Source organism: Acanthisitta chloris, unplaced genomic scaffold (assembly GCF_000695815.1).
Source record: "Acanthisitta chloris isolate BGI_N310 unplaced genomic scaffold, ASM69581v1 scaffold14190, whole genome shotgun sequence".
Taxonomy (NCBI): domain Eukaryota; kingdom Metazoa; phylum Chordata; class Aves; order Passeriformes; family Acanthisittidae; genus Acanthisitta; species Acanthisitta chloris.
This window is the reverse complement of record NW_008653486.1, coordinates 1,172-29,141: the sequence shown is the minus strand read 5'-3', so window position 1 is coordinate 29,141 and position 27,970 is coordinate 1,172. Positions and strand designations below refer to the sequence as shown.

The 27,970-nt window shown below is 37.7% G+C and overlaps 1 protein-coding gene across 1 annotated transcript; it reads right to left on the bottom strand.

Annotated features, from left to right (window-relative positions):
* Positions 1-120: 120 nt before the first annotated feature.
* On the bottom strand, positions 121-27,970 carry CD2AP (CD2-associated protein; the record flags this gene model as incomplete). The annotated part of the gene is made up of 13 exons (XM_009081275.1): positions 121-162; positions 1,319-1,382; positions 2,500-2,684; positions 3,293-3,379; positions 4,167-4,282; positions 10,558-10,700; positions 12,367-12,526; positions 16,414-16,476; positions 16,856-16,892; positions 19,186-19,290; positions 20,900-20,991; positions 24,590-24,698; positions 27,786-27,970. Coding segments are annotated over 13 exons (1,388 nt in total), but the record flags the coding sequence as incomplete, so codon positions are not given.

Here is a 27,970-nt window from a genome sequence, read left to right as displayed (position 1 = left end):
TTATATTTTTTCTTTAAGACTGTAGAACACCAGCATCCATCATTATGAAATAAGAGTCCATTCTCCTTGTGTTCAGCTTGGAAATCCTGGTGAGTTAAAAACATTGAGTCCATAGCTGTCTCATGTAGACATCACTGCTTTCTTCAATTTTTCTACTTCAAGCTGGAAAATGGACATTTTGAAAATAAAGTCAATATTAAAGTAGCAATAATCTACATTCTTCAGACCTTTTGCCAAAGTTATAACCTTTATATTTCAAATACATTTAAGTAAATAATAATGTAACATAGAAGCATTTGACAGCTCAATATTTACAGCTGATTTTGTACTAACTATTAAGTTCCTGTTTGTACTAAACAAACAGGAACTTAAACCATTAAAATTTTACCTGGAGTTCTGGTACATCTTATTGCATAAACTCACTCTGAATAAAGCAAAGCTGGGTTGTGTAAGCACTGGACATGTCCCCATGTTACATTGCATCACCTCAGACTAACTTCCCAAAACAGCCTTCATGCAAAATGCTGTGCCATGATTACTTTATATTTCTTCCAATGAACTTAGAGGATACCTAGAAGTCACCTCTTCACCTCTACTGCATATTTAAGGCAACTTCATTGACTGCCTTAGAGCACATTAAAAAGAGGACTCTCCAGAAGTTGTTTTCAAGTTTCAAAGGCAGCTTTGTAGTCAGTAAGATGTACTATTTCACAAATAAAATGCCCTACTGAACCAGAAATAATTTCCTACAATGACCTCATGCTATTAATTACTTAATGGCAAGTAGTATTCTTCAGCAGTAAATTGAGGAGTGACATTCATTCATAAGGAAATTTTTTACATGCATTCTGCTCTTTTGGCAAATAATCCACACTTAATATTGAAACATTCATCAAAAATTTAGGCAAGTCTAAGAACTTTACTTTTACCCTGGTTTTGATTACCTGAAGTACATTTGTCTTTCAACCTTAAAAATCCCAAAGTATTAACTGTCTCTCTTGGAACATAACATGACCAGTTGAATGTATTTGTAGCAAAGAGCAGGATCTAGCAACACTAAACTGAACTCAGATCCCAACACCCACACATATTGTTACAAATAATATTCCAGATACGGAAAGCTGAACTAAGATGGATTGTGGATCTTCTACATACATCCAACTGCTTCACGAGGCATTTATTCAGTCACAAACTAACACAGCAACATGAAAAAAAAAAGACTGAACAGGCTTATTAAGACTTTCCTGTGATATCAAATCTGAGAACAATGCCTACATACTTCTAAACTGCTCATCCCCTCCCAAACTGTTAACATTACCTCCAGAGTACTTCGCAACAGCTTCTCTTCTTCTAAATCCTTCTTTAGTTTTTCCAGTTCTCTCCTAAGAGTAGTAAAGATACCAGAAACACAAGTTATAGGGAGGAAAAATTTCATATTACTGAGAACAGGAAGCACAGGTCTTTTTTAAATTTTACAAGAGGAATTCACATAATTGTCTTATGACAAATGCTATAAATAAAACTTATACATAGGCACATTCCCACTAGCAAACTGTTTCTCAGCCCTGTTGGACCACAAGCTTCCACCCACTCTCCATCTATTTAATTTATAATCACAATTTTAAGTATGCTACAGTTTGTACTGTTATTTTGCTTGCATTGTATTTAAGCTAAAATAACCTGGGAATGTCTACATAGAGGACAGAAATTATTTAGACTAGAAAGTTCCTAAAACATGTTTTCTTTTCTAACTACGTTCATGTGACAAAGTGCTAAGAATTACCATCAAGTTGCAGAAGAACTAGTTCATTAATCTTCAGAATTTGTATTTTACTAGCTTTCTTTGGAGACCAACTTATCCTGACATGTGCTAACCTCTCAAGAAGTCACTCTAAAAGACAGTTTAATTGGCACTAGTCATCATTTAAATAGTGCCAGTGTCTGTGCCATGCAACTAAAACCAGAAAAGATAACTTTCCTGCAGATTGATCTTTACTATATTTACTCAAACACCCACTACATTGTCTTCCTCCATCATTCTCCAAACACAGCCCTATCCATGTGCACACACATGATGGGTCACCATGATCACCAGTTTGAAAAGCTCAGTAATATCTTTCTCCACTACCAGTCATGTCAACGCTGCAAGTACTTGTGTGCAGTGTTACACGAGGCCAGCACAGGTACTTATGTTATTACCACAAAAATTACCTGCTTTTCCTTACGATGAAAACACAAACTGTTTAAGAAATACTTTCAAAAAGCTGTATGAAGGCACGAGTGCCAAGCAGGAAGGACAAAATACATTCAAATTCCAAAATTACTCCGACACCAAATTTGTAAATATTTAGGACATTTAGTCCACTCAACTTTGAAAGAAAATATCTGTATTAACGTATTATTATCATAGAATAATTTTCTTATTTTTTAAATCTGGCATTAAAGACATCTATAAGATGTTTATATATCCTTTTGCAGATTGAGAAAGAAAATATTTACCCATGTTCTTTCTTCAATGCATCTACTAAACCCATCAAATCATTAATCTGAGTCCTGAGCTCTTCCACAGAAATTTTTTCATCATCCACTTCTCCTTTATGTTGGACGTCTCCAGGTAAAAAGTCCAGTATGACAGAACTTGGTCTCTGAGATGAAGATGGAATTAGTGGGCTGAATGCAGATGGCTGAAAAAAGAAATCAGTAGAAAGCAAAGAAATTAAATCTTTGTGAACTTATCACTTACAGCACAGAGGGTGTACTAGGATGGGAGCCAAATATGCACAAGTGTCCGTAATTTTCTACTTAAAAGGTAAAAAACAATGTCCAGTTCAAATGGACTACTGTAGTATACAAGATAGTTATTGTATACAGCTTTTAATTAAGGATCTCCCTGAGGTTCCTGTAGTCACTAGAAAGGCACTGACACTGAAGTTCTCAACACTTAAAAAAAGAAGTGATTTAATGAAGCCCACTAGATCATTATAGAGAAAAGTTTTGTGAACTTTGCTGCTCAGTTGTTCTGTCTGTTGGGAGACTAAAGGCTGAGCAGACATCGAGTTTACTAGGGAAATATCACCTGATTTCATGATACAACAGTTCTCATCAGAACTGATGCACTTTATACTGAAGCATAAATGAACTTCACACTAAATTTTCTATTGTGAACATTGAATGACACAGCTCACTTGCACTTAAATACAAGTGGTTGCAACAACCTATACCAGAAATGCAAGCAAAGTGAACAGGACACCAAGGTGTCTGGTACTCCTCTAGCTCCTTGGTATCATCATACCTTTTTTGTTTCAACTGGCTTTGGTTTGGCACTTTCTTCTTCTTTCTGCACCTTCAAATTTTTTTCTGGACACACATTTTCACTTCCCTGGTAAACCATTCATAAAAAATGAAAATGTTTTCAGAATTAAAAAAACCAATGTAAACAAAAATACCTGTCACATGTTTCTAGATGTAAAGTAAAGGAAAAAAAAAAGAGCAACTAAACTTAAATTGCCAGACTAGCAGATTTATCTGTCCATTTGGTCACAACTTTCCTTCTCCACATGCAGCTGAACATAAACCAAACACAGCAATCTTGGGCAGGATTTTTAAGCATATCTGCAATACTTAAGTTTTTGATGCTTTTGGGAGTCTGTATGTGCTTCCATAAAACACAAATGGGCAGTACCTGTAGGTGGTAATTGGTATCACTGAAATACACAACATCAAATGATCTAAATTGATTTCAAGGACTGCACCACTTGGTTCTCATGGTCTGACAATCTCACATCACTACATGAGATTGCAAGTCCCACATTACAGAAACATTAAGTTACAAACTTGTAGGTACCAAAGACTGTACATTGTTATGCTTGTAAAGCACTACAGACACTTTCAGAGCTGTGTGCATACACAACATCTATTTTACCATCAGTGATGCTAGAAGAGCTGAGTTTTTACTGCAGAAACATCCCATGGAACAGAAGGACTGCTCCAGCTGCAACAGTTGTGTTGTTTCTCTTATGTTCACTTTTCTCCTGGGAATGGATACTCCTCTAGGCAAAGTCTAGAGGAACTAAGCCTCTGCTGCATTTACTCTGAGGTAAATGGTTAACAAGACTGTTTCCTGGGAAGTCAGTTCACAACTAGGAAAATACCCCAAATATACTCACAGGACTAGCGCTATTGAAACGCGAAGGCAGCCTCCTACCAGGCATCTTGGGCCGGCTCGCAGTCGGGTGTGACAGGTTATCTGAGGTAGCTATTACATCATCAAAGCTTAAAAGATCTAGGAAAAGATGAAAACATAGACCACCATCAAGACCAGAAGGTTTTACTGTTCTTTTTATCACTTTTTTTCCTTAAGACACAAAAAAACCACAACCCACAATTCCTATTGTTCTGAACATTTTCAGCATATACAACACACAAGCCATATGAAACAACTATGACTTTGACATATCTGGAAACCCGTATTTTCCCACTTGAAAAAAATTAAGAGTTAATTCAACTACCACTTAAACCCAAGTTATGAACAGAAGAAGTGCTGCAGTGACATGGCAGCAAAGAACAGACCTGACAAGAATCTGCAGAAAAGTAAGTGAAGGTTTTTTATTTTCATAAGAGTTGCCATAGTCACCTACTTGCGAGTGTATTTTCTTGTTGCTAAACTGAAAATGCAAGTTTAGTGACTAAGACAAAAATAAAAGCAACATGGTAAAGTACACACTGGTGTGCCCCACACGCTGATGAGAGCAAGTTAGCAAGACATTAACTGCAAATATTTCTGTGCAGGGTATTGATTTCATATGCAGTACCTAAGATAATACACGACTTCATAAAGTCTGTAATAAAACATTATAAAACTCCATTCTCACACTTTATTAAATCATATACATGCTTGTTAGTTTGTTTAAGCTCACAACTCTATGTAAACTCTCTCTCAGATCAGCAGAAATGCTTTATGCCTCTGGGAAGAGGCAACTTTTGGAAAAAACTTGTGAATAGGAAAACCCAAACATAACTGCTCTAGTGGCATAACTACTTCACCTAATTAGCAACTGGACTTATAAACCATTTCTCCAGAGAAATATACTTACCTGGCAACCGACATGTAGTGAGATTGGGTTTGCATTTTTTATTTAAGCATTGACATACCACTATGGTTATTACACGTCATTTTACAACCAAACCCATCACTTATTCTATAAGCTCTAACTAAGATGCTGCACAGCATTTGCTATAGGAACCAAAAGCAACCTTCAAGACTTTGGGGTTTTTTTTTGTGACCTCTGATTCTTACATTATATTTTGACTTATCAAAAGGAAGCTATGCTACTACTTTTTGTATGTTCTCATTCATTTTGAAGCTACAGCAAGAGGCCAGATAAGAAAAAAAGCCGTAGGAATGCCATTCCTGCCCCTTCAGTGTCTGGATGACTTTAAATCATCTGAATAATGCAAGTTTTACTCATTCACTGTCAAAGCTAATTTATACAGGCAGGTATTAAGTTTTCCACTGAATGTTTGAATTTATTTGAATGTCTTCTCTGCAGTATATCCTTGAGGTCCTTAAAACATTCACCTCTTTTGGACAGCCCTGATCGACCAACTTAATCCTTGTGGAAACACAGGCATTTATAACACTATCTGTCACCAATCAGTTTTGCTGCTTTTTACGTTTATTAAAGAGAATGTAAAGACAGACTCTTGCAAACATGCAATCATATTTGCAATTCAAAAAGCAGGGAAGAAAAATAAAGAAGGAAGAAACAGAAGAGTGATGAATGGCAAGCGGCTGACAGAAAAGAGGATGAGGGAGAAATAAATGTGAAGGGATTTCTGCTGTAGTCTGAAAATAAAATATTTGATTTCATACAAGCCAACAGCAGTGACCAAGGGGTAGATCTTCATGGTCCCAGAATACTGACCCATCACAGAATCACAGAATGGTTTGCTGGAAGGGACCTTAAAGTTCATCTAGTTCCAACCCCTGCCATAGGGAGGGACACCTCCCACCAGAGCAGGTTGCCAAAATGTACATCAGGATTTACATTAGTTAGGTATTATTAAAAAGGTTATAGGAAAAACATATTTGCCTTTTCACCCATCTCAGAAAGTTTTTACTTTAACAATCCTTTTGTCATTCTGCAGAAATGACAAACTGTCTGGCAGTAAACATTGCCAAGAATTCCAAATAGAGCAGCTGTTACAACTGCAATCCCAGCCATGTCTTCACGGACAAAGGCAACATTAGGCATATTAAGAATAATGTGATAGTCTTCATCTTCAAGGCTAGTCAAATATTGTGGGTTTTTTTAGAATGTTAGTCTTGCACTGTAAATGATTTAAATATGGAAGGTGGGTCGATACCAAAGCCATGGATTTTTAGAATTCTTACAAATACGCAAAAAAAGAAATTGTTACACCTGAGAGAATTGCTCAGCATTAAAATATTACAGTCAGAGGGAATTCCGACTGTACTTGCATTTTCATTTTTACCTTTCCATTTTGTTGCTTTGGCGTAGGGAAGAAATTAAAACACAGGCTGGTGGGGATCAGGGTTTGTATTTTTTGGTGATGGCAGTGGGTTGGTTGGTTTGTTTTATTGTGGGCTTAGGGGAGTTGTTTGATGGGTTTTCTTTTTACACAGCATTCTTAGTGACTTTAAATTAGACCAATAAACTGTTAAATCAATAGATACTGATGAAACTCACTGAAAGTTCACAGTTTATACACATTTCAAGCAATAAAGTGATCTATCAATTAACATTCTTACAGACAGCCTGTGAGTAATTGGCAAAGGAAATCCCATCATAGTGCCAAGAGAGCAATACCATACACCTGGGGATAACATGGGTCAAAAAAGGACTTTAAGGCTGAGCAAGAGCACCTTTCTTTGTAGAAAGATGAGCTAAGCTCACAGTTACTTAGGACAGACTATTAGAAATGTCTCTTCTGCAAAGTTTACCATGGATCCATCACAGAACTGTTAGAAGCTTTGACAGATACAATTAGGCAAGCAAGGTTTTGTTAGCATTTGTGAATGCTTCAAGTGTATTCATAGTAGTTTGCCTTAAAAAGCCTTCACAAAAAGAAGCAAAGCTGAAGTGCATCTAAAGAAATTATGGTTCCACCACCTCGTGGAGTTTAAAAACCTGTGATAGGAGTGAAACATACCCAGTATTTTAGAAGACAAGAACTCACGTTAATCTGCAGAGCAAGAAGATGGCAGCCCTTTCCCCTATTACTCATCTTGCTGAGATTCCACCCCAAAAATTTAGAGGACACATATAAGCTTTAGAATATTTAAATAAGCAGTCAAGCAATAGTAATGCATTTGCTACAATTAAGCATGTGCCTAACATTTAACTCAAAACTACTGTTTTTCAAGACTCATGATACTAAACAGCCAATCCAGTGCCTAAAGGCTTTGTGATTGTGTAATTTGTGTGTACGAAACAACTAACCCATTCAACTTCCATACACCAGAATTGCTAAAAGTATTGAATACATTTCACTATACATACTAGGTTTGGTTTATCAACAGCTGATCTGCAAAGTTTTTCTTCTTTTAATCCCCACAAGTTCCTAATTGAGAAGTATATTTAAAGTAACTTCTTTAACAATTAAAGAAAACAGGCATTCAAACAAACAAAAAAAGCATTTGAAATAGAAACTCAAAAATTTTAGTACCAGTAACTGTAACTGAAAATCATGTTTATGATGTTAAGAAGAGGCTATGTGTATGGCAAAAAGCATTTGGATTTCCTTATAGATTGTTATCTTACCAAAATGGAGAAGGGTAGGGTAATTTCCTGACACGTAAGAAGGGAAACATGGCAAACAGGATAGGAAACAAAATCTGGAAAGAAAAGTCAAGGAGAGGAATGTCTAGAAAAAGATTCTGAACAAAAAAATTATTTTACAAAGCAGGAAAAAGAAACATTTGTAGAAGAAACAGAATTGCTTTACATGTTCAGCATGCCAGTATCACAGCTTTAGTCCTTTACAGTACTAGAATTCTAATTATCAAGAAACATTTATGCAATTTTTCAAAGAAAGCTTCAAGAAGAGCTATTTCAATGTGACAGCTGTTTCTGAATGGTTCTGAGTATTTGTCTGATGGCTGGAAGCCTAGTTTTCATATGGGATTGGTTGTTTTTTTCCTATAGATACAGAATATTTACAGCTTCTCCACTTCATGGTCAACCTAAGTTATAAAAAATAAGACCCATATGTAGATTTTCTAAAAATTCATTCACTTCAGGACCACAACCAAAGTGGCGGGTGGAGGATGCATTAAAGGCTCTGGTAATGCAGTTGACAACCCCAGCCACATATTTTACCCTACCTTTTAGTATTCATTCCAGTTTTTGTAAGATTTAACAATCTCTAACTTTATATAAGGACCCAACATCTTTGGAGCTTCCTATACACTTAGCTGCTGCACCAATTATTATGTCTTTAGCAGCACAATGTATGCAGGGACACTGAGCATGAGATTCATTACATTTTACAGCCAGAAGTTTGGACTAGTCTCTTTTCATAAGAGCAGTAAAACTGCAAGTGACATATGCAGATTGTTTTAAGCAATGTCAGTTTGACATGACAGGATTTTTGAATTTTTCCATCAATAGCAGCTCCTTGATCCTGCCAGTGCTGCATCCCCACACAGACTGCCTGAGCCTACCTTGCTTGCTCTGCACCAAGCAAGAACCACTGAACAGACCTCACCTATGTGCTTGTTAGGCACCTCTGTCCCTTGCCCCACCTAGGTGTTTAAATCTTTAATTTCTCCAGGAGCCTATAAAATCTCATGTCAGCAAAGCAAATTCATAGTTTGTTTGGGTTTTTTTCTAAACTCACATAAAATTAAGGGTTTTTATATATCTATGAATATCTAATATCACAGGCTGCTACTTTGCAACACTGGTTATTAAAGGTGTCAAGATAATTGCACCTAAAGAAAAAACCAGATATTCCATCTGTTTTGCTATGGAGGCTTTTCCTGAGGTTAAATGATAGTATGCTACACAGGAACACATCCAGCACAATCCTTGAGATAATCAAAGAATCACAGAATGGTTTGGGTTGGAAGGCACCTTAAGATCATCTTGTTCCAACCCCCTGCCATGGGCAAACACCTTCCACTAGACCAGGTTGCTTAGAGCTCCATTCCCCCTGGTCTTGAACACTTCCAGGGTTGGGGCAGCCACAGCTTCTCTGGGAAACTTGTGCCAGTGCCTCACCACCCTCACAGTAAAGAACTGGTTTCCAGTATCTAATCTGAGTAGTAAAACAAGACATCTCACAGCATAGGCATAAAATTTCTGGGGAATAAACAAAGAAGAACTTTTACTTTAGGATAACACTGATAATATTTGTAATATTTACAAGATATATTAATACCTGATGAAGTCCAGGTTTTTGTGACTCAGGAAAATAAGTTCTGTATCAAAACCATGTATGAACTAACCTTTCCTCATATAAAGTGTTTATGCTTAGCAGTGCATTATAAAATGCTTAATGAAAAAAAAGCAGGAGTACTCTTTTCTATTCATAAACTTGTTCAGTTTTTAAATGCATTATTTTTATCTCCCAGGTGAACTTATTACACTTTAGGACCAATTATTCTACCATTGGATACCATAATTGGTCTAAACCAAAAAATAAATCAAGTTACACTATTTTAAAATTTATTATTGCTAAAAACTCTTCTGAGAATAGAAGTTGACAAAAGTAAACTTTTTATTTAAAAAAAAAAGTTTGACAAATATGGCAAGCATTTCTGCAGTGGTTAGTCATACAACAAAAATAATTCAGACTTTAAAATAATATGCCCACAGCAGATGATCTCTGCCTAAGAGTCACACACAAGTCTGATATCAGCTGCATTGTCAGTAAAGGACAAAAGGTAACTATATAGTAGCTCACACACTGACTATCAAATGTGGGTGGTTTAACCAGTGCCAAGGTTTTTATTGGAGAAATCTAGATTTAAAGAGATGCCAAGTTTGGGTCAAGGTGCATTAGGCAAGGCCATAAGCATGAAATTCAAATATATAATGAATGCTCCATGCTGGCCCCAATTTAAGGCATGATAAAGTCATAATCTAGAATAGCTCTGAACTTAATCACAGAAGGCTGAAGGTAACAGCATTACTAAAAATACATAAGTTAGCTAGAAAAGCAAGTTATCTGAAATGCAAGAGCAGAACAAACAGAACCAGCCAGTAAGGAAAACAATTTCATAAAACTCAAGATAAAAGTGGCAGCAAAAAAAACATGCTTTCAAATTAGAAGAACAAACCATTACCTATATTTCTCCTTTCCTGTCATCAGAGCTCATCAACTACCTCCAAATACCCTACTGACATCTGTCACCCCTTCCTCACTCTTACCTTCAGCTACCTACAGCAGTTCTAAAACTCCACTTTCCACTGAACAGGCATAACTGCACTTGTTGGCTTTTGAGTAAATGACTAAAAAGCTTGTTCTAATCCTGTAAAACACTGCAATCCAAACAGAAAGATATGAATAAAGGTTTCATTCTTTTCTTACCTGATTCCTTAGAGCTCTTTACCAGAAGTGAATCTACCTCTACTGATTTTGGTCTAAGCGGTAATGGTTCAGAGTCTAACTTTGGTTTTGTTACTGGCTCAACCTCAGATTTTGGTCGAAGGGAAACAACTTCTCCATTAGTTCTGTAACAGAAAAAAGAAAAACATGCCTAGTCAAAAGATTAAATAGTTCAACAGTGAAACATACCAAGAATAAGAAGTAAATTGACAAATTACATTAGATTTTATCACTACCTAAAGCCTTGTTTAAAATCAAGGCTTTTTGAGATCAAGTCTATTCCTATAAAAGCCAATTCTTCTGTGCCAGCTCTTGCAGAGTTGTCAAACATGTACAAATCTCTTGTGAAAATAATCTAGAACTTTTACTGCAGGGCACACTTTGGCACTAAAGTCTAAAATATTACACTTCAGAAAACAAGTGAGCTGAATAACATCTTCAGCAATATCTCTTGAAACCTACTCCTTGACATTAAAGAAATCTTCCAGTGCAGAAAAAAAGCTGCCAAAACCAAGTTATTTCTTGCTGGGTATAGAGTAAACTACCTTGTGTATATGGCTTTTGTTCTACCATGCATTCTTTGCATGTGTGCTCACATCATTCACAGACAAAAAAAACCCCACCCAACAACCAAAGGCCACAAAGAAATAAAGCCCTCACCAGAATATATAGACAAAAAAGAACAGATAACATTTTCAATTATTAAAGGCCCACAGCTTACTACAGACCTCTATTTAACTGCACATACACATCCCTTTAGAGTCATTATTATTTCCTAAAATGGAGAAGAATGTGACTTGAATGTGCCTTAAAAATAATCTTTACTTGGAAAAGTCTCCAAAATCCCAAGCGAACATAACACAATTCTATACTGAAAAGGTATTTAAGGTGCAAACTCTTTCATGTAGCAGCTGTCTGCTCCTTTATTCACACAAGGCCATGTGCATCATGACCTTATTTTCTCATGGTTCTTTCAAGCCAACTGAATATCCCACAGGGACAGTTACCCATCAGCAGTTTATTTACAGTTCTGGGTAAGGATCTAGCAAATACTTTGATGGAGACAGAAAGGAAAATTCTATGTGTGGGAGGTTGTGTTGATGCAAAAACAGTTTCAGTGAAGCACTATAAGTATTTGTTTCAAACCCATGATAAAAAACAAAAGTGGGTCTAAAAGAAGTATTTGTCCCTAATTGTCCAGTCACTCAACTGAGAAGGCTCAAGTACAGTCAATACAGACTCAGTACAAAGACTGAATGTGGATCTGTAGTGCTGTCTTGCCCAGAAGACGGCATGAGCCACACCGAGTACCTTTAAGCACAGGTACTACCTGTGCCCAATTTTTCCTTTGCATCTATCTTATCCTACATAAAGTGCTGAAACACTGAACACTCAAACAGCTCAAATCTTCAGGGTTTTTCAAAACCATAATAATTTAATTGCCTTCTCCACAGGTTCTTTTACACCACATTGTTACTGGAGCTACAATTTCTGTATCATGGGGCAGACCTAAACCAAAGCAGTCCCAGATGTGTGACTTTATCTGCCCCGTGGTTAGCTATGCTGTAATACTGACTCTGAGATGGATTCAATGTCTCAAAGAATCTGAAAGCTTTAAGTTCACATTTACAGAGACCTGGAGAACTAAGACACCAGTAGGTGTAAAGCAGATTATCCTTGCATCCTTTTCACCCTTAAAACATACATTTCATCCCACCTCATCCATGAGGAAAGATCAAAGAACAAACTAAATAAAATATACTTGGAATACACAGTTTAAGCCATACTGACTTGGATACAGATGATGGCAAACCAGGTTTATCCGGACGTTTTGGGTGCAAGAGCCCTGCTCTCAGTAAGCTGTTGGTCTTGCTTGGAGGAATAGGCTTCTTGGGTGGTACTTGAGGAGCTTGTGGCTTCAAAGGCTTCTGATCCAAAGCTCCTTTTTCATCTGACAAAATAAGTCACTATTTTAAAAACCCACAATGTCTAGAATTCTTACACTGCTAATCAATTAGAAAGCAACTGCTGTCAGAAATACGTTTGAAGATCAAAGTAAAAAGTAGATCTGCAAGTGTCTTAAGTTATACCTTACCAAAACAGACAAACTACTTACCTGAGCTTAAAAAATATTAACTTAAAGTTAGCAAAATGTCTTTCTACTGACATGAAACAGTGGTAAGAAATTATGGATGCAGGTTATTGCACTGCAAATGGTAGATAAGAACCAAGAATCTCTGTACTAATATTGTTTTGTTTTTCTATGAATTCACTTCCTCTCCTCTTAAAAAGGTAGAGGTTTTTTTATTTTGCTATAACTAGACTGCTTCCATGCACACAAGCAGCATAATTTATCTATGGGACAAGGGAGGGGGATTTGTATTAGATATAGTCCACTTTCCTCCAAATTCGATACAAATCATGTATGGATTATCAAACCAAAGAAGTTAAATTTACTTTTCAGTGACTGAATGACCTAATTGAATACTGTCCAGGGGAGCTGACATATAGCATAAGGCACACTGAAAAGTTCAAGCTGCTTCACAAGCATTAGTTGAATAGTTTTCAACACACATTCCCTAATCCCTCCCTGTGGGATACCCAGAACATACCTTCTACTTTTCTCTGTAAAACTGTGCTACAATTCAGTCAGGTATACACAAAATACCGAGGATTTAAAATAACTAATTGTAAGGTCACAGCAAGGGGTTACAATTCTTTACAGTTACTGCCCCACAAGGGCAGTAAATCAGTAAACTGGGATGGAGTGACCTTCAGCTTTGATTCTCCCCATCCTCCTCTCCTATGACTTTGCTGTCACCCAAGTATTGATCTAATGTAAAATGTTTACATACGGTATGGATTTGGGAGCAGGGCCGGATATTTGCCTCAGCTCCAAGCCAGTTAAGTGCCTGAACTGCCAAGTCTATGACTGACTTCATTTGGACAAGTCCTGCAGACAATGAGTGTCAGTTCTCCAACCCTAAAATGGAAAACTGCTAATTTTCTTTCCCAGGAGTCTCTGGAAGTAAACAGATCCTAGAGATACTTCTGCCAAAAGCATTGTCCATGGCAGAACTGCCCTCCTGCTTTAGGACACTTGAATATCAGGAGGTGATATGAACAAAAAGCCTAAACTGGCTGGCATCTCCTTCCAGTCTCAGCATGGAGTTAAAACCCAGGCTCCAGCAGTAGTGGAAGGATTGGCCACACGGTGGTGCTGCCTGCCCGGTGTAAAGCAGCCCGTGAGCAGCACCAGCCCCTCCTGCCTACTCACCCTAGAGAAAACACTGACATTTTATACGCCCAACAGCAGTCGGTATTAACTGAGGATCAATTTGGTTTATTGAAACTATGCTGAACACAAGTTGGGAACTAGCCCTTTTCCTTTTAAGAATAAGTGAGTTCATAAACGAGGCAGAACTCTGCTGTCATCAAATCCTATTCCTGAATTCTCATCTGTAAGTTTTCCCTTCAATTACTCCCACTCAAAATCTGAACATAAAAAACGTCTACAAGCTAAGCGGGAAAACTTAATACCAAAGGCCAAGGTTCACCATGAGCACAGAAATCAGACATTTCTGCTGGACAAAATGACATTGCTCCTCAATGAAACAGAGGGCGGGCTAAAAATAAGCAGTTTAGTAATGGAAATAAAGATACTAATCTGAAGACATTTACACTGGGCAAAGGTTTTTACATGACACCACTAAATGTGCTTCACTGTAAATACAGAAATACTTGTAGGAGTGCTGCTTTTAATTTTTGATCAATTTTTTATCACAATTAAAGGCAGATTTATTGGGCTCCCAACAGGCATAAAAAATCTACATTGTTTGATAGCTTGTGATTAGAACTGCTCAATTAATACTTTTTTTCCCCTGAAAACTAATTACAGAACAATTTCATACTTAATGAGTTTAACCACTAGTATGAGCATGATTATATTTCTGCAAGTAAAACTGCACTGACAAATGGGGAAATCTTCCAGTAAAACACAACTATCTAAAACAGTAACTTTTAAGACCTGACCTGCAGCTGAATACAGGACAAACTTGTCCTCCATCATTTCCTGTACCTCAATGAAGGACAGTTCTCTACCTTCTGTAATTTTTCATGTTCTTAAGCATTTTGGAGGGTGTGGAGTCTTGCTCGCACAAAAAGAAAAAGGGGGAATTGTTGAGGAATGGCTAAGGGAACAGGGGCACAGCTCCCAGAGAGCACTGTGCGAGCAAGAGTCGAGCAAAGGTCTGTGGGAGCTTTGAGCATATAACTAAGAAGTAGGCCTCAGGAGTTTAGCTTCTCAGCATTAGAAGTTATTTTTGCAGCATGATATTGTAGCCAAAGGACAAGCTATCTGGGAAAGCTCAGCAATGTTGCAAACCCAAGGATGAACTATTCCGGGAAAACAAAGAAGGATTCTCCAGAAAACAAAGACTTCTTCACAGCTGCAGCTGCAAGCAGACATAGTAAATAAATGTAACCTGTAGAGCTTAGGTAATGCTAAAATGAATAATAGGTATAGTTGTCCTGCAAGCTAAGAAAGTATACAAATGTAACTTTTAGGGTTTAGGTAATGGTAAAGAGAACAATAAGCATAGTTGTTCATGCACTGTATAAAAGATGGATGATGGTTTACAATAAACGAGTCTTGCTGGACACCATTGGGTGCGCATTTCTCCCGTCGATCTCCCACAGTCACTCAGTATATTTTTCCCATATTCCTCCACAAACAGTTGAGCTCAACTACTGAACCACAGTACAAACAGAACCAGTCTAAAATTAAACTTACTTCACTTTAAAAGGACTTCAAAAGAGCCAAGTGATCAAAATTTCTGGAATCATGCAGTTGATCTCAATTCAAACATGAAGGTACTGCTCCAACATAAAAATAACTTGTTTGCTCATGTACAGAACAAACAGAACTGACCTGAACAAGTGTTTTTCATATGCAACACCCAAAAAGGTGTTTTGTTTAAAAGGGGCTGTAAAACTGCCCAAGGAAAAGCCATTGAGCAGGCTCATGTGTACAAATGCTGTTCAATCACCGTTCACCATTCACAGAACTGCATGTGGGTTTGCAATTTGGTTAAGCTGCAGTAACATCAGAATTTCTTCCTCAAGGCCTAGCCAGCACATTTGTTAAAACTTCTGACTTTTAGCCACAATGAAAGTAGTTTAACTGTTTGTCTTGGCAAGTTTTTCAAATATGTAAAGAAGCCTTTTAGAAATGGGTTTGGGTGACAGTATTAGTTTTTCTTTGGGGAGAAAAAAAAGGTGTTCTTTAAACTTTGAGAATAAAGCAGTAAACATCTCCAAATTCTCTGGCACCTGAAAACATGGAATATAGCAAGAATTAACAGGACAAGAAATCTCTACTTCTGAGCATCATGACTAACATTTGTATAAGGGTCTTGTAACGGTTCTGTCTTTCAAAATACTTTTGATGAAACACGGATTTTGGCCAAAACTTTCAGAAGTAGCAGTTAACCTTTTCATTTCTAATAACTTACTGCTGTTATCCAAAACTGCAGTCACTGCCACAGATCTATTCCTAAATCTATTCAATAGCACCTATGTTATTATGCAATGCAATAACCAATTTTCAGAATGTAAGGCAATAACAAGAAATAAACATTTCAAAACAGTGTAGCTGTTGTTCTAACCACTCCAGAGACTTTTCTGTAATATCAAGACACAACAACTTCAGTAGATGGTACCAAGACAATCTGTATGATTTCTCCCAGAGAGCCTATTGCACAAAGTAGCCAACCCAAAAACTGTAACTCATTTAAAAGAGTATGGTCTGAAATCTCCTATGAAGAAAACTGGTCCCACCTTTTTCTTCAAGCCTCAAAGCAGGGAATTTCTTCTCTCCAGATGGCAATTCAGGCCTTGGAGCTGAATGAAAAAGCAAACCAGAGACATTTCTCAAAGAGCTTTAATTATCTTGGTCACTGACTAAAAATAAGATATAGACCAAGTTGTGTTTATATTTTCTCCTTTGCAAGGAGTGCAATACCATTTGTAAACACTCATTTGAGTCCAGAAAATGGTAAGCCTGTATTAAAAGTTTCCAAAGTAGGCTCCATCATAATTATGAAAAATATACAGCAGCAGCAAAATACATAAAGCATGAAAAGTAACCTCAGAGTCTGGCTATGTGTGGCTGCATTACTAAGAAATACAAAGCTACTTCTGAATTTTGTTTTGAAGTCATCCACTGCTGCTGCAATTTAATACTTCCTCAGACACAGACCACCAGTCATATACTACGTACCTGGACTTTTAACAGGAGGTGGAGGTTTCTTTGGCTTCTGCAAAATGAAGAGGGGAAAAAAATAAAAAAACCAGTCAAACAAATAAGCAAACAGATATTCTGCATCCAACACAGCCTCATTTGGTTTTGCTTTGCATACTGTAATGTGGAGCTTGTTTACAAGCTGATTTCTAAGTATTTCACAAAGGAGGCAATCAATGCACAGACAGGAAACACAGAGACCTAGAATAATTCCTCTGCTATCTCCCAGACAACCAATTGCAAAAACAGGAAGAAAATTCAGGTTTCTTCAAATCAGAGCAGTTCTCTAGCAACATGTATAAGCAGCAGAGGGACAAAGAACTAAAACACAAGAATTACATGTTTCCTCATCCAAAGAATTGCTTTTTGTAAATGTAAATCTCAATCTTAGTACCATGCCAGTTTAGAAGAGCAAGCAGGTTAATTTTTAGAACAAAAATTATCCCTTTCACAAAAAAAAATTCCTAATAACTACCACAGGAATGGTTTCAATTAATTGACTTCTGAATTATACGCAAAAGTAAAAACTAATAGTTGGCAGCATTTGCCTCAGACACTGCAGTTACATGAAAAACAGTATTTTGAGCTGTCTTATCACTGCATATTGAAGTGGAAAAGAGGGACAAACTATGCTAGACATTAAAAATTTACAAAGTACCACAGTGCAGCAGTTTGTAAATTGAAAACTACTATTCTGAAACACAGTCACTCATCACTTTCACTTCCCTTACACCAATATAATGGAATTTGAATCTCTCCTGTTGGAGGAAGATTGGGACCTCTCGTGACACATCTCAGCCATTCATCTGGAATCCGATTCATGAAATTGCTCTAGAGAGGGTGTCTGCATGGCTGCACTAAGGACAAGATTCTCTGACAAAACCATCACAAAAGCCTACAAAGCCTTTTGTTCTTTATACAAACAATGCTGAAACGATGCAGACTCAGTCTAACACAGCCCCTTAAAAATGCCTTGTCGTTGGTATTTTAATACAGTTGCCATGGATAGATTTCACTTATGTGCCCCAACTGCTATTAAGCTCTTCTTAATGCAGCAGGATTTTAGTCTGACATGTGAAATGCAATTAAGCAAGCAGGAGAACCCATATTCAATTTCTTTCTCTAGTTTCAAAGAACACAAAACCAAGTGAACTTAAGTAACATGACTGTATTTTCTTTCTCAAAAAAGCAACTACATTATCCAGCTGCGCAGAAATGCTGCCTATATCAAAAACAACTACACTGAGAGTTCAGCATCAACTTGCCATTATACGATTCTGATCTGTGTTTTTATTAAGTGAGCAATCAGCCATGCAATGCCTCGAACTTCAAAGCTGCTCAGTGCAAGGTGAATCCCTGTACTGAGACACACTACACAAAGCAGAATAAAGGATCAAAGCAAAGTCTGCCTGAGGAAATGCTGTTCACAGTAAAAGAAAGATTTTTTTCCCCTCTCTCAAGGGAAGAATTCTGTATTGTGAAACTGACACTCTCCACCTACTCCTCAAATCAAGTCACTTGTACATTACAGCACTTACGCCACTCTTGCACAGCTGAGAATCGTCTGAAAAGAAAATGCTGACTTAGGTTATGCAGACTTTCCCTGCACACGAGGCAATTAAGACCAAATGTTAAGTTAATAATAACTCCTGATTTGGAGCAGAATCCATCCCACCTGGGGATGACATATTTTTGAATTAACACAACCATCTTTGTTAAGCAAACTTGATAGAATCAAAACATCTCACTAATCACAAAAAAAAAAATAATTGTTGAGTGAGAATTAAAATTACAAGATCAAAGAGTATCACATGAAAATCTGGATTTCTACAAGTTAGCATATGAGATGGTGAAAAAGGTGTATCTAAATGCCACCCAAAAATTGTCCTACTGGCAACTCTTGACGTGGAAAAATCCCGATCAGTCCCAGAGGGGTCATTCAGCATTTTGTAATTATTGTTACTTAAGGACTTCAGATGAAGGAGACCAACTCCTTATCCCCTGTCAAACCAGTAAGGATTTCATTCAATAATCAGTAACACATAGCACTCTGCTACTAGAACTATACTTTTTCTGTATGATCTAATGACCCTCATTAACTGCAGTTCAGGCGTGCCTTAATTTAATATTTAAGGACAAGTTTTAATGATTAACCTGGACATCATCCTTGATACAGCTACGTCAAGATGAAGTTAAAACTGCCACACCTGTAATATTTTAAGCAGCATAACGTACTGTGAACTCCTTTATTCTTCGCATTTTCATCAGTTCTTTTTTTGTGATACTAAAGGTTACATGTAAGAACTTACAGGGAAGTCTTTATCAGACTCTTGTATTTGAACAGCAAAGTTATCTGGGAAGACTCCTTCTTTACCATTGAGTTCTCCTTTCCACCAGCCTGGCTCTCCAGTGTCCTAAAATAAACAATAGGTCACTTGAACCAATATTGACTTCTTCCCCAGAACAGATACAGTTACAGGAAGAACAGTTTTGCTTTTACACACAATATAAAATAACTGTTGCTCTGAAATACCGTGTTTCTAAGACCAATACTTTTTGGCCACCTTAGCAATGGGAAACAGCTACAGATCAGATCAGGTTTGGTCAGTTTTTGTTTGTTTTCTAAAATGCAGGGTGAAATGATATTACATCATATATAAGATAAGGGGATAAGATCTGTACAGGGAAGGAAAGTTCATAAACCCAGTTATGACCCAACACACAACAGTCACTCTTCTCAGCTTCCTTGACCAGCAAGTTATTCAGTAAATACTTCAAATATTATAGGAGTAACACGTTTCAACCCCCTGCCATGAGCAGGGATACCACTCATTAGATCAGGTTACTCAAAGCCCCATCTAACCTGGCCTTGAACACTTCCAGGGATGGGACATCCATAACCTCTCTGGCAAAACACCTTAACACTTGGCAAGACCAAGACCCTTGACTGAGGCAACCACCTGGAAGTTACACACTGCTACACTCAGACTAGAGAAGATGGTTTTTGGAGGGAGAGCTCTGCCCTGGACAATTCTTTTTCACTCCACTATGGACCAGTGTACGCTTTGGGCAAACTGGTTTAAAAGGACAGAGAGGCAAGACATCCAGTGAAGCTAGGGCAAGGGCTGCAGTGTTTAAAACAGTGCCTTCCATAACTACTCTTTTCCACTGTAATTACAATCAATGATGCTCATATAATTTTCCTTGTTAAGAAGAGTAGCCACCTTTTCCATAAAATAAAAATCCTCCTAAAGAAAAATGTGTTGGCTTTCTGTGTGAAAGCTGATGATGAAACTCACCACCTTTTTTTGTTTTTGAAAAGTCATCATTCCTTAATATAGCAGCATATAAACTAACAAAAGACTGCAGAGCACTGAAGGAAGACTGGGTATGGGTAGGTTAAGCTCCCATTTAGGTCCATTCTCCACAACAACACCGTCTATCAAAAAGGTGCTTTAGCAGTCAGCACAAATGAGAACATTTAACATTAACTGCCAGACACTATCATTAACTTCTGCATGGTTAGTCCAAAATACCAAGTACCTCTAACACCTGGATTTCATTCTCCTACTGAAAACATTTTCAGTTTTTTTCATGATACCTAGATCAAAATCAGTAAGTACAAATTTGAATTTCTCACCTTTTGACAAAATAATGCTTTTCAGCCACTACCTCTAGGTCAGCCTGATATACCACCAGAGAAAATGAACAGGTTCTGAACGTAAAAGGGCTATTTGAAAAACTTTTCCAATTTCCTCACTGAAAAGTCATTTGCTACTAGGTGTACACGGATCCCATTGGTCCTTGAGGACTCCAAGATAACATTCCACTCTGGAATGACCTTTGAAGACACCTCTATCTCCATCAAGTGCAGAAAAAAAAGAGTTGACTCTCGCATGAGACAACTCAGTCTACAGGAATATCTACTCCAATACTCTCCTGCTTTCACATGTTACACATTACCTATCTGTACAAAATCCACAAAAGCTATACAAATGGTTAGAACAGACCAAGCTTTCTTACCTTACTGATTATTTGAATGATTTCACCCTCTTTAAAGCTGAGTTCATCATTTGAGCCTTCATAGGAAAATATTGTCCTGCAATATTCCTTAGCTGAAACAAAGCAGCACAATTAATTTGGGTACCATGGGCAGTAACATACATAACACCAGGTCACTTATGATGTCTGAAAGGAGAGCTGGGAAATAGACACTGCAATCATACTTCCCTTCTAGACCAGTCAACCCAGACTGCTTTACGAATGTTCAATATGTTCTTAGTATCTCAAGAAAAATAAGATTATATAATTATAGACCAATGGAGATCAATATCTGTGAAGTCAGGAGTTACAGCCTCAAAACATTTTTTTCACAAGAGCAATTCAAGTCCTCTGACTTCAGAGGGAGAAGAGAGCAGTTAAATTTGTAAGACTTAAAATTGTAACAGCCCATCTAACCATCCCCACAGCTTCATATATTCAATTTTGAGCTACTTCACACAACATTTGTTTCCAGCTTTTTACTGAGAAGAATATATAAAATTTTATCAATACTGATGTACATTTCAAATTTGCAATCCTAAGTAAACACAAGCAATTGCTTTAAGGTGCCATCCTGTATTAACACATACAACTGCAGAAACTTCCAAGTACATCAAGCAGTAGACTGGCTGGAATTCTGCAGTGAAACCAAGTAACTGAAGCAAAGGAATTCCTTGGCTAAGCACCTGAAACCAGAGCTCACCTGAGTGATCAACTCAGACAGTCACAGCCTCTTCTGCAAAGGCAGAAAGAATAATTCTTTTCTTTCCATTTGGTGCAGTTCAAAAACTAATCCATTGAAATGGTGATAACAATTCCAGGTGAAAAAGCAGAAGGATTTGGGGTTTTTTCCCCATAACAGAACAAAATGTGAGAAAGGCCAAACTACATTAATACTGAAGCCTTAATTGCAAAATTTTTTTCCTCTTTTTTTCACTCCGGACATTAATACTGAAGCCTTAATTGCAAATTTTTTTTCCTCTTTTTTTCACTCCAATACATCTAAAATAATTTCATGGATAAAAAGGTTTAATTTTTTTATCGGAAACATTAAGGAATAGGAAGCAATCAAAAAGGACTCTAAGGTGCTGCTATAACCTGTCAGGTGTTTGGCACTGACAACATGCATAGGTGAGCAGCTGCATCACCCCTCAGAGCAGCACAGCATCAAGGCACCATGTGGATGGTCTGCAAGCCTTAATGACAGCCCTTTGCTGGGTGGTACGAACATAAATGAGTGAGATACAGTCAAATCTTTTTTCGTTGTTGTGTTTTGTTTAATCAAGATACTCATCTTTAGTTTAAAAATGCACAAATTTCATTCTCAAATGAAAATCTATCTTCATCAGTGGCAATCAGCATGTTAAAATACCAAAGCATGGCAAGCTTAAGAGAGAGCTATATCGAGATATCTACATAGATGTACACAGACATGTAACTATAAGAGCAACCCCAGGTACAAGAAGTTGTATAATTTTGCTGCCTTATCTAACGATCAAAAATGCTCAACTATATTGTGGTTTGTGAAGAATTACCGAAATGTAAGAACCACCATGTAAGAGACTAATATTAGAACTGAAGTCCTCTCAAAAATAAATCATATTGACACCAAAAACCCCTTCAACAGGTACACTACAAGTATCTATCAAATTTGAGGATTTTATTCAGTAATAATTACTAAGTCAAATACATTTGTCTACATCCTTATTCTGTAAAATCAGATGCATTTCCTTACTGCCTGGGGAGTTGACCAGTATAATCCTTTATCTTCTCTCCTCCTCCAAGCACTTCTCCCCTCCTCACATACACCAAGTCCCACACCAGACAAAACTGTGCCAGACAGGGGATCCTTCACTCTGCTCCAGCTGCCAGGAAGGCTGGAGACAGGGAGCACTGCACCCTGCCAAGGTCCCCATGTGCCAGGCTGCAAACCTCAGCAGCCAGCACCACCAAGAATCCAGCCATGGACATGAAGTGTATGTACAATCTGCCACTTTAGCATCTGATTTTGTGAGCCTGATATGCTGCCAGTAAATAGGATCAAGAAAGAGTCCAGTTTAAGATGAAGAAAGAGTCCAGTTTAACTTTGCAGCATTCAAACTTTGGTAAATATTCTTAAGAAAAGGTAGCTGAAAACTGAGTCTTTTCCAGTGACTCGAGACTAACAATACAGTAGCAGGAATCACAGATATTGTATCCTAACATAATGAGGGGAAAGAGGGGTCACACTGTGATTATTTAACTTTTGAAAGAAAATATTTTTACACACTTGCACCAGAGGCCAAAACAAGCTTTAAGAAATAGCAGAGCTCTGCTGCAAAGTAAGCCACACTAATCTAAACATTTCAGAGATCTTTGTTTATCTGCTAATAGATGAACACAGTTTATTTTAAACTTGGTCTCTCAAAACTGAAGATCAGGTACATAAACTATAAAATGGTCCATATTAAAATAAAAACATTAAGGAAGAAAAACAAGCTTTCTTCCTAAGGTTATAAGGTGTTCTTAAATGGTGTCTACAAGCATAACCTACTGATGTTCTACAGCATCTGTTACTATCATATTGAAGCTCCTCTCTGATGCATTCATTTATCTGGTGAGCATACTCAGCATGATCACTGGATTAGTCCAATTTCTATGCTTTTAGCATGAGATACACCGGAAAGTATGAAAGGAGCTAAATACTGAATGTTCAGATTGTTTTAGGCAGAGTTAGGTTCATTTTCAGGCAAATTTTTAGACAAGTCAAGTTTCACAGCACTCAGGACTGCACATTGTCTTGCTGGTTCTTACAGCAATAGCACTGAGATGGCTTAAAATCAAGATGTTGCAGTTTTCTTATTTCTGAAAATTATGCATTCCATAGAAAACAACACACCAAAATCAAGTATTTCAACATAAAACAGAAATATACTTGAAACTGCAATACAGAAGTTGAAAAAGGTCTCCTCTGGATCCAGGGAAATGAGCTGTCTACACATCACAGAACTGAAGGTAATTTTTTATATGGGGTTGGCACTCCCACAAGATGTTCTGGGTCAGCTAAAAAATATCTCTAGATAAAACCATGCAATTCAGTAGTTAAATGAAGTCATAAATTCTGAGAGATAATAAAAGAGAAAACATTATAAACAGAACCACAATGGAACTGGATTATCGAGGGAAAAGACTTCAACACAACATAAGCACCAACTTCCTGATTCAAGAAACTTCATACAGAGTTGCAGCAGCATATCACCACCTCCACAGTAAATCCTGAGCTGAGAAGGTAACTTCTATAACCTAGGGACAGAAACTGTGTAAGTGGACTGTTCCACAGCAGTAGATCTATAGAATCCCACCAGAACACTAAAGGCTAGGCAGAGAGTAAGTCACTTGGAGCATGTCAGCACAGCAAATTAATGTAAAAGGACTGCTGCAACAAAATGCCATACCTCAGCCTTGCTTTGTTCTGGGAAAGAACCCTACAAATGTTTGATTCTTTCTACAGAAATGTAAGCAAAAATGCCTCTAGATTTTTTTTCACATTTGCATAGCTCCTCAAAGATACAGAACATTACACAAAAGCCAGCATATGCAGAAGTCTGAGATTGTAACGCCAAAAAAATTGACAACCAAATACTTCTCTAGAGAGAGCTATCAAGTAACAGATGTAAATGTCATCAGTCTTACCTTTTGGTTTACTTTCAGCTTCTGATTTTACTACTTCTGGTGAGTTTTCAGTTTTTGTTATACTCGGGAAATGAATTAGCTTTGTTCCAGTGGGAAGGTTAGGTAAGGGCTGTATGAAGGGAAGAGAACTTTGTTAGCAAAAATTCTTTACAAGTTTTAGTTTTGATTAGGCTGCAGAACACACTCAGTTTTTCATTAGCTGATATGATGCAAATTATCCTCTCCAAGAGACTCAATGAGCTTTTCCAGTAAGCACTTAACTGTAGTTACTTCATGACAGACACTGGAATTAAAACATTGTCTGCTGATTAAAGATAGAGAACAGTCTTCAAACTAGAAGTCAATCTCAGGATGTGGCCAGATATATTTCTGCAACTGTATCTCAGCAGTTCCAGGTGTCACTCTCCCATTAGCCTTAAAACTGCCTCCTCCAGCACAGAACAGGAGTAGTTATTTAACAGTTTTGCTCCAAGTAACTCTCTGACCATGCTTACTTTATACTGGAATACAGCTGAAATATTCAGCAGCCATACACCACTTCAGCTGAAGAGGAAATCAGTTTTAACTACCCAAATACAAGAGCACATGAAAAACCACCCCTGTTTCCCTCCAGTCATGGCAATTTGTAGAGAACAAGTGTCACCAGAGATTTCTCCTGAATGAAAAAAAAAAAAAAAGAGGCACTGCCACCAGTTTCATTGACAACAAGTTTCAGAGTTAAGATCTAAACAAAATAAATGTTCCAATATTTTTTACAATATTTTTCCCCCAGGAGTGTTACTGAGCTGCCAGGCAGATTCAAACAGCTTCAGCTACACCCACTCCTTCACAGCCCAAAGAGCTACAAACAGAAAATGACCTTACAGCTAGTACTTACCTGAGCAGTCTTCACAGCATCACTGATGTGAAAAGTCCCACTGCCTTTAGTCGCTCTGTTCATTTTCACATATTCAACTTCACAGACTTTCTACTGTCAGAGAAACTAGATTTACTCTCCTTAAAACCAGACAATGCCTGTAGGCTGTGTCTGGTACATCTGTCATACCATAGAGGAAGCTACAACCACTTGGGATGTTCCTGAAGTCCATATGCAATTTAAAGTCTCTCCAGAATGCTATATGAAGGAAGCACTAAAATAATCCACCTAGGAGATGAAACACCTCCAACATGGAAATAGTTCTCTACATTTCCCCGTTCCAAAATGAGATGCAATTAGAAGAGAGGAAGTTTAGGCAGGCAGGGTATAAATAGCCTGTGCCCAGACAGGATGCTGAAACTATCTCCTGCAGCAGCATATAAACATATATACTCTTGAGGACTTCAGATACATCAGTGCTCAGTCTTCCTGTGCTGAACAGCCTCTGAATTTCCCAAGGGAAAAGAGCCCTCTCTACTCTTGACAGCTTGTTTTTTCCTTACTGGCTTAAAGACTGAGAATGCCCTTCCAGCATTCCTTCATCTAACCCCAAAGCAAGTTAAGCACAAATCCAAGGAAATAATCTATTTTCTCAAGACCTTCATGAGAATTATCTTCCTGCAGCTCTCCATGTTGTTCTGTAAGCCTACCCACCTTTGGGATGACTTTGGCAACTAGTGTAAGTGGAACATTAAGTGCTAAACTAAACTGTTTATTTCTTTGTCATTAAGCTATGCAAAGCCATTTTCTCACTTCATTTCCTCTCTAGCTGAAAAATGGCCTACAAGAGCTTTCCAGACAGACCAGCAAAACACAGTGCCAACATATTAAATAGAACAATTCAAAAGGTCTGAGCAGACTTCATATTAATTCAACAGTTTAGATATGTTCTTTATATTCTCAAGCAACATGGTAGAAAGTAGGGAAACACACTTTTGAACAATCAATCTCATTACAAGAAAACAAATTGAAGGCTAGGTCCTAAAACCCTAGTCTAACAGCATTCACATGAAGATGTACTGATCCCACAGATTCCCACTTCAAGGGACAAAGTCTGGAGAGAAACGTGGAAAATCAATGTGCCTTCACAGAATGATAGAATGGCGTGAGCTGGAAGAGACCTTCAATGAAAACTCAAGTCCAACCTTCTGCCATGGGCAGGGACAGCTTTCACTAGATCAGGTTACTCAAAGCCCTGTCCAATCTGACCTTGTACAATTTCAGTGACGGGCCAACCATAAGTTGTCTGGGCAACCTGTTCCAGCACCTCACCTCCCTCACCATAAAGACTGTCTTCCTAATGTGCAATCCAAACCTTCCCTCTTACAGTTTAAAGCCATTGCCCCTTGTCCTGTCTCTACAGACCTCAGTAAAAAGTCTCTCTCCATCTATATACTGAAAGGATGCAATAAGGTCTGCCCAGAGCCTTCTCTTCTCCAAGCTGAAGATCATCTTCATTAGGAGATAACATTCCCCAAGCCTTAAACAGAAGGCAACAGACTTGCAACTTTAATTTTCTGAATCATCTGATGTTCTGACTGGACCAGAAACAAAAAGGAGACACACCATGTCATTGCTCTTAGCACTGTTACCGAGGGGAGAACAGATTTAGGGAAGCCTCTGTTCCTATCCTCTTCCCAGGGACTCAGCTCATCTTTTGCCCTATACCATTACAATTATGTCCATGACAGCAAAGGTAAACAAATCAGTCAGCAAAACAGCATTAATGCCCATAACCCACAGACAAAAATTAAAATGCACAAGTGCTTTAAAAGCTTTCTTGAATTGATCACCTGAGTCAAAACTGAAATGCTGGAAGCTATACTGCTGATAACTAGACATGCAAAATGAACATTCATGAAAACTTGGGGGAAAATAACTCAAACACACCAAAAAACAAAGAAAAAAACAAACATCCTTTGTTTTAAAAGACAAGTTTAGCTGGCATAGGAAGACTAACAGTCTTGCCCCAGACTATATATGAAGTCTGTTACAAGGACAATTACAGAGACTGCACATGTGTTTGAAAATTCATTGTATTTTACACCACACAGCTCTGAAATTACAGTTTTCATATCAGCTTGGTTTTCAGCCTCTAATGTTTTAAATACCAACACATTTGAATAGACCTTTTGAAATCCATGTTAAATAGAACTTACTATGAAAGAAATTTGAGGGAGTTGTTTTGTTTTATAGGCAAGAGCCCTACGAGGTTATTATGGTCAGATCCCACATCTCTTAAACTGAAACCTCAAAATAACAATATGTACCACCACAAACCTTGTCTGGCTTTTTATCTTCTGATTCATTACTGGATAATCTTGTCTTAAGTTTCACTGAGCCTTCTTTAAAGATATCCCCAAACCCAACACCTCGGATTTTCTTTGGCTGTGCTGGTCCAGATGCAGGTTCACTCCCATTACCTGGAGAGGGCACAGGTGAGGTAGGACTATTGAAAACAGACT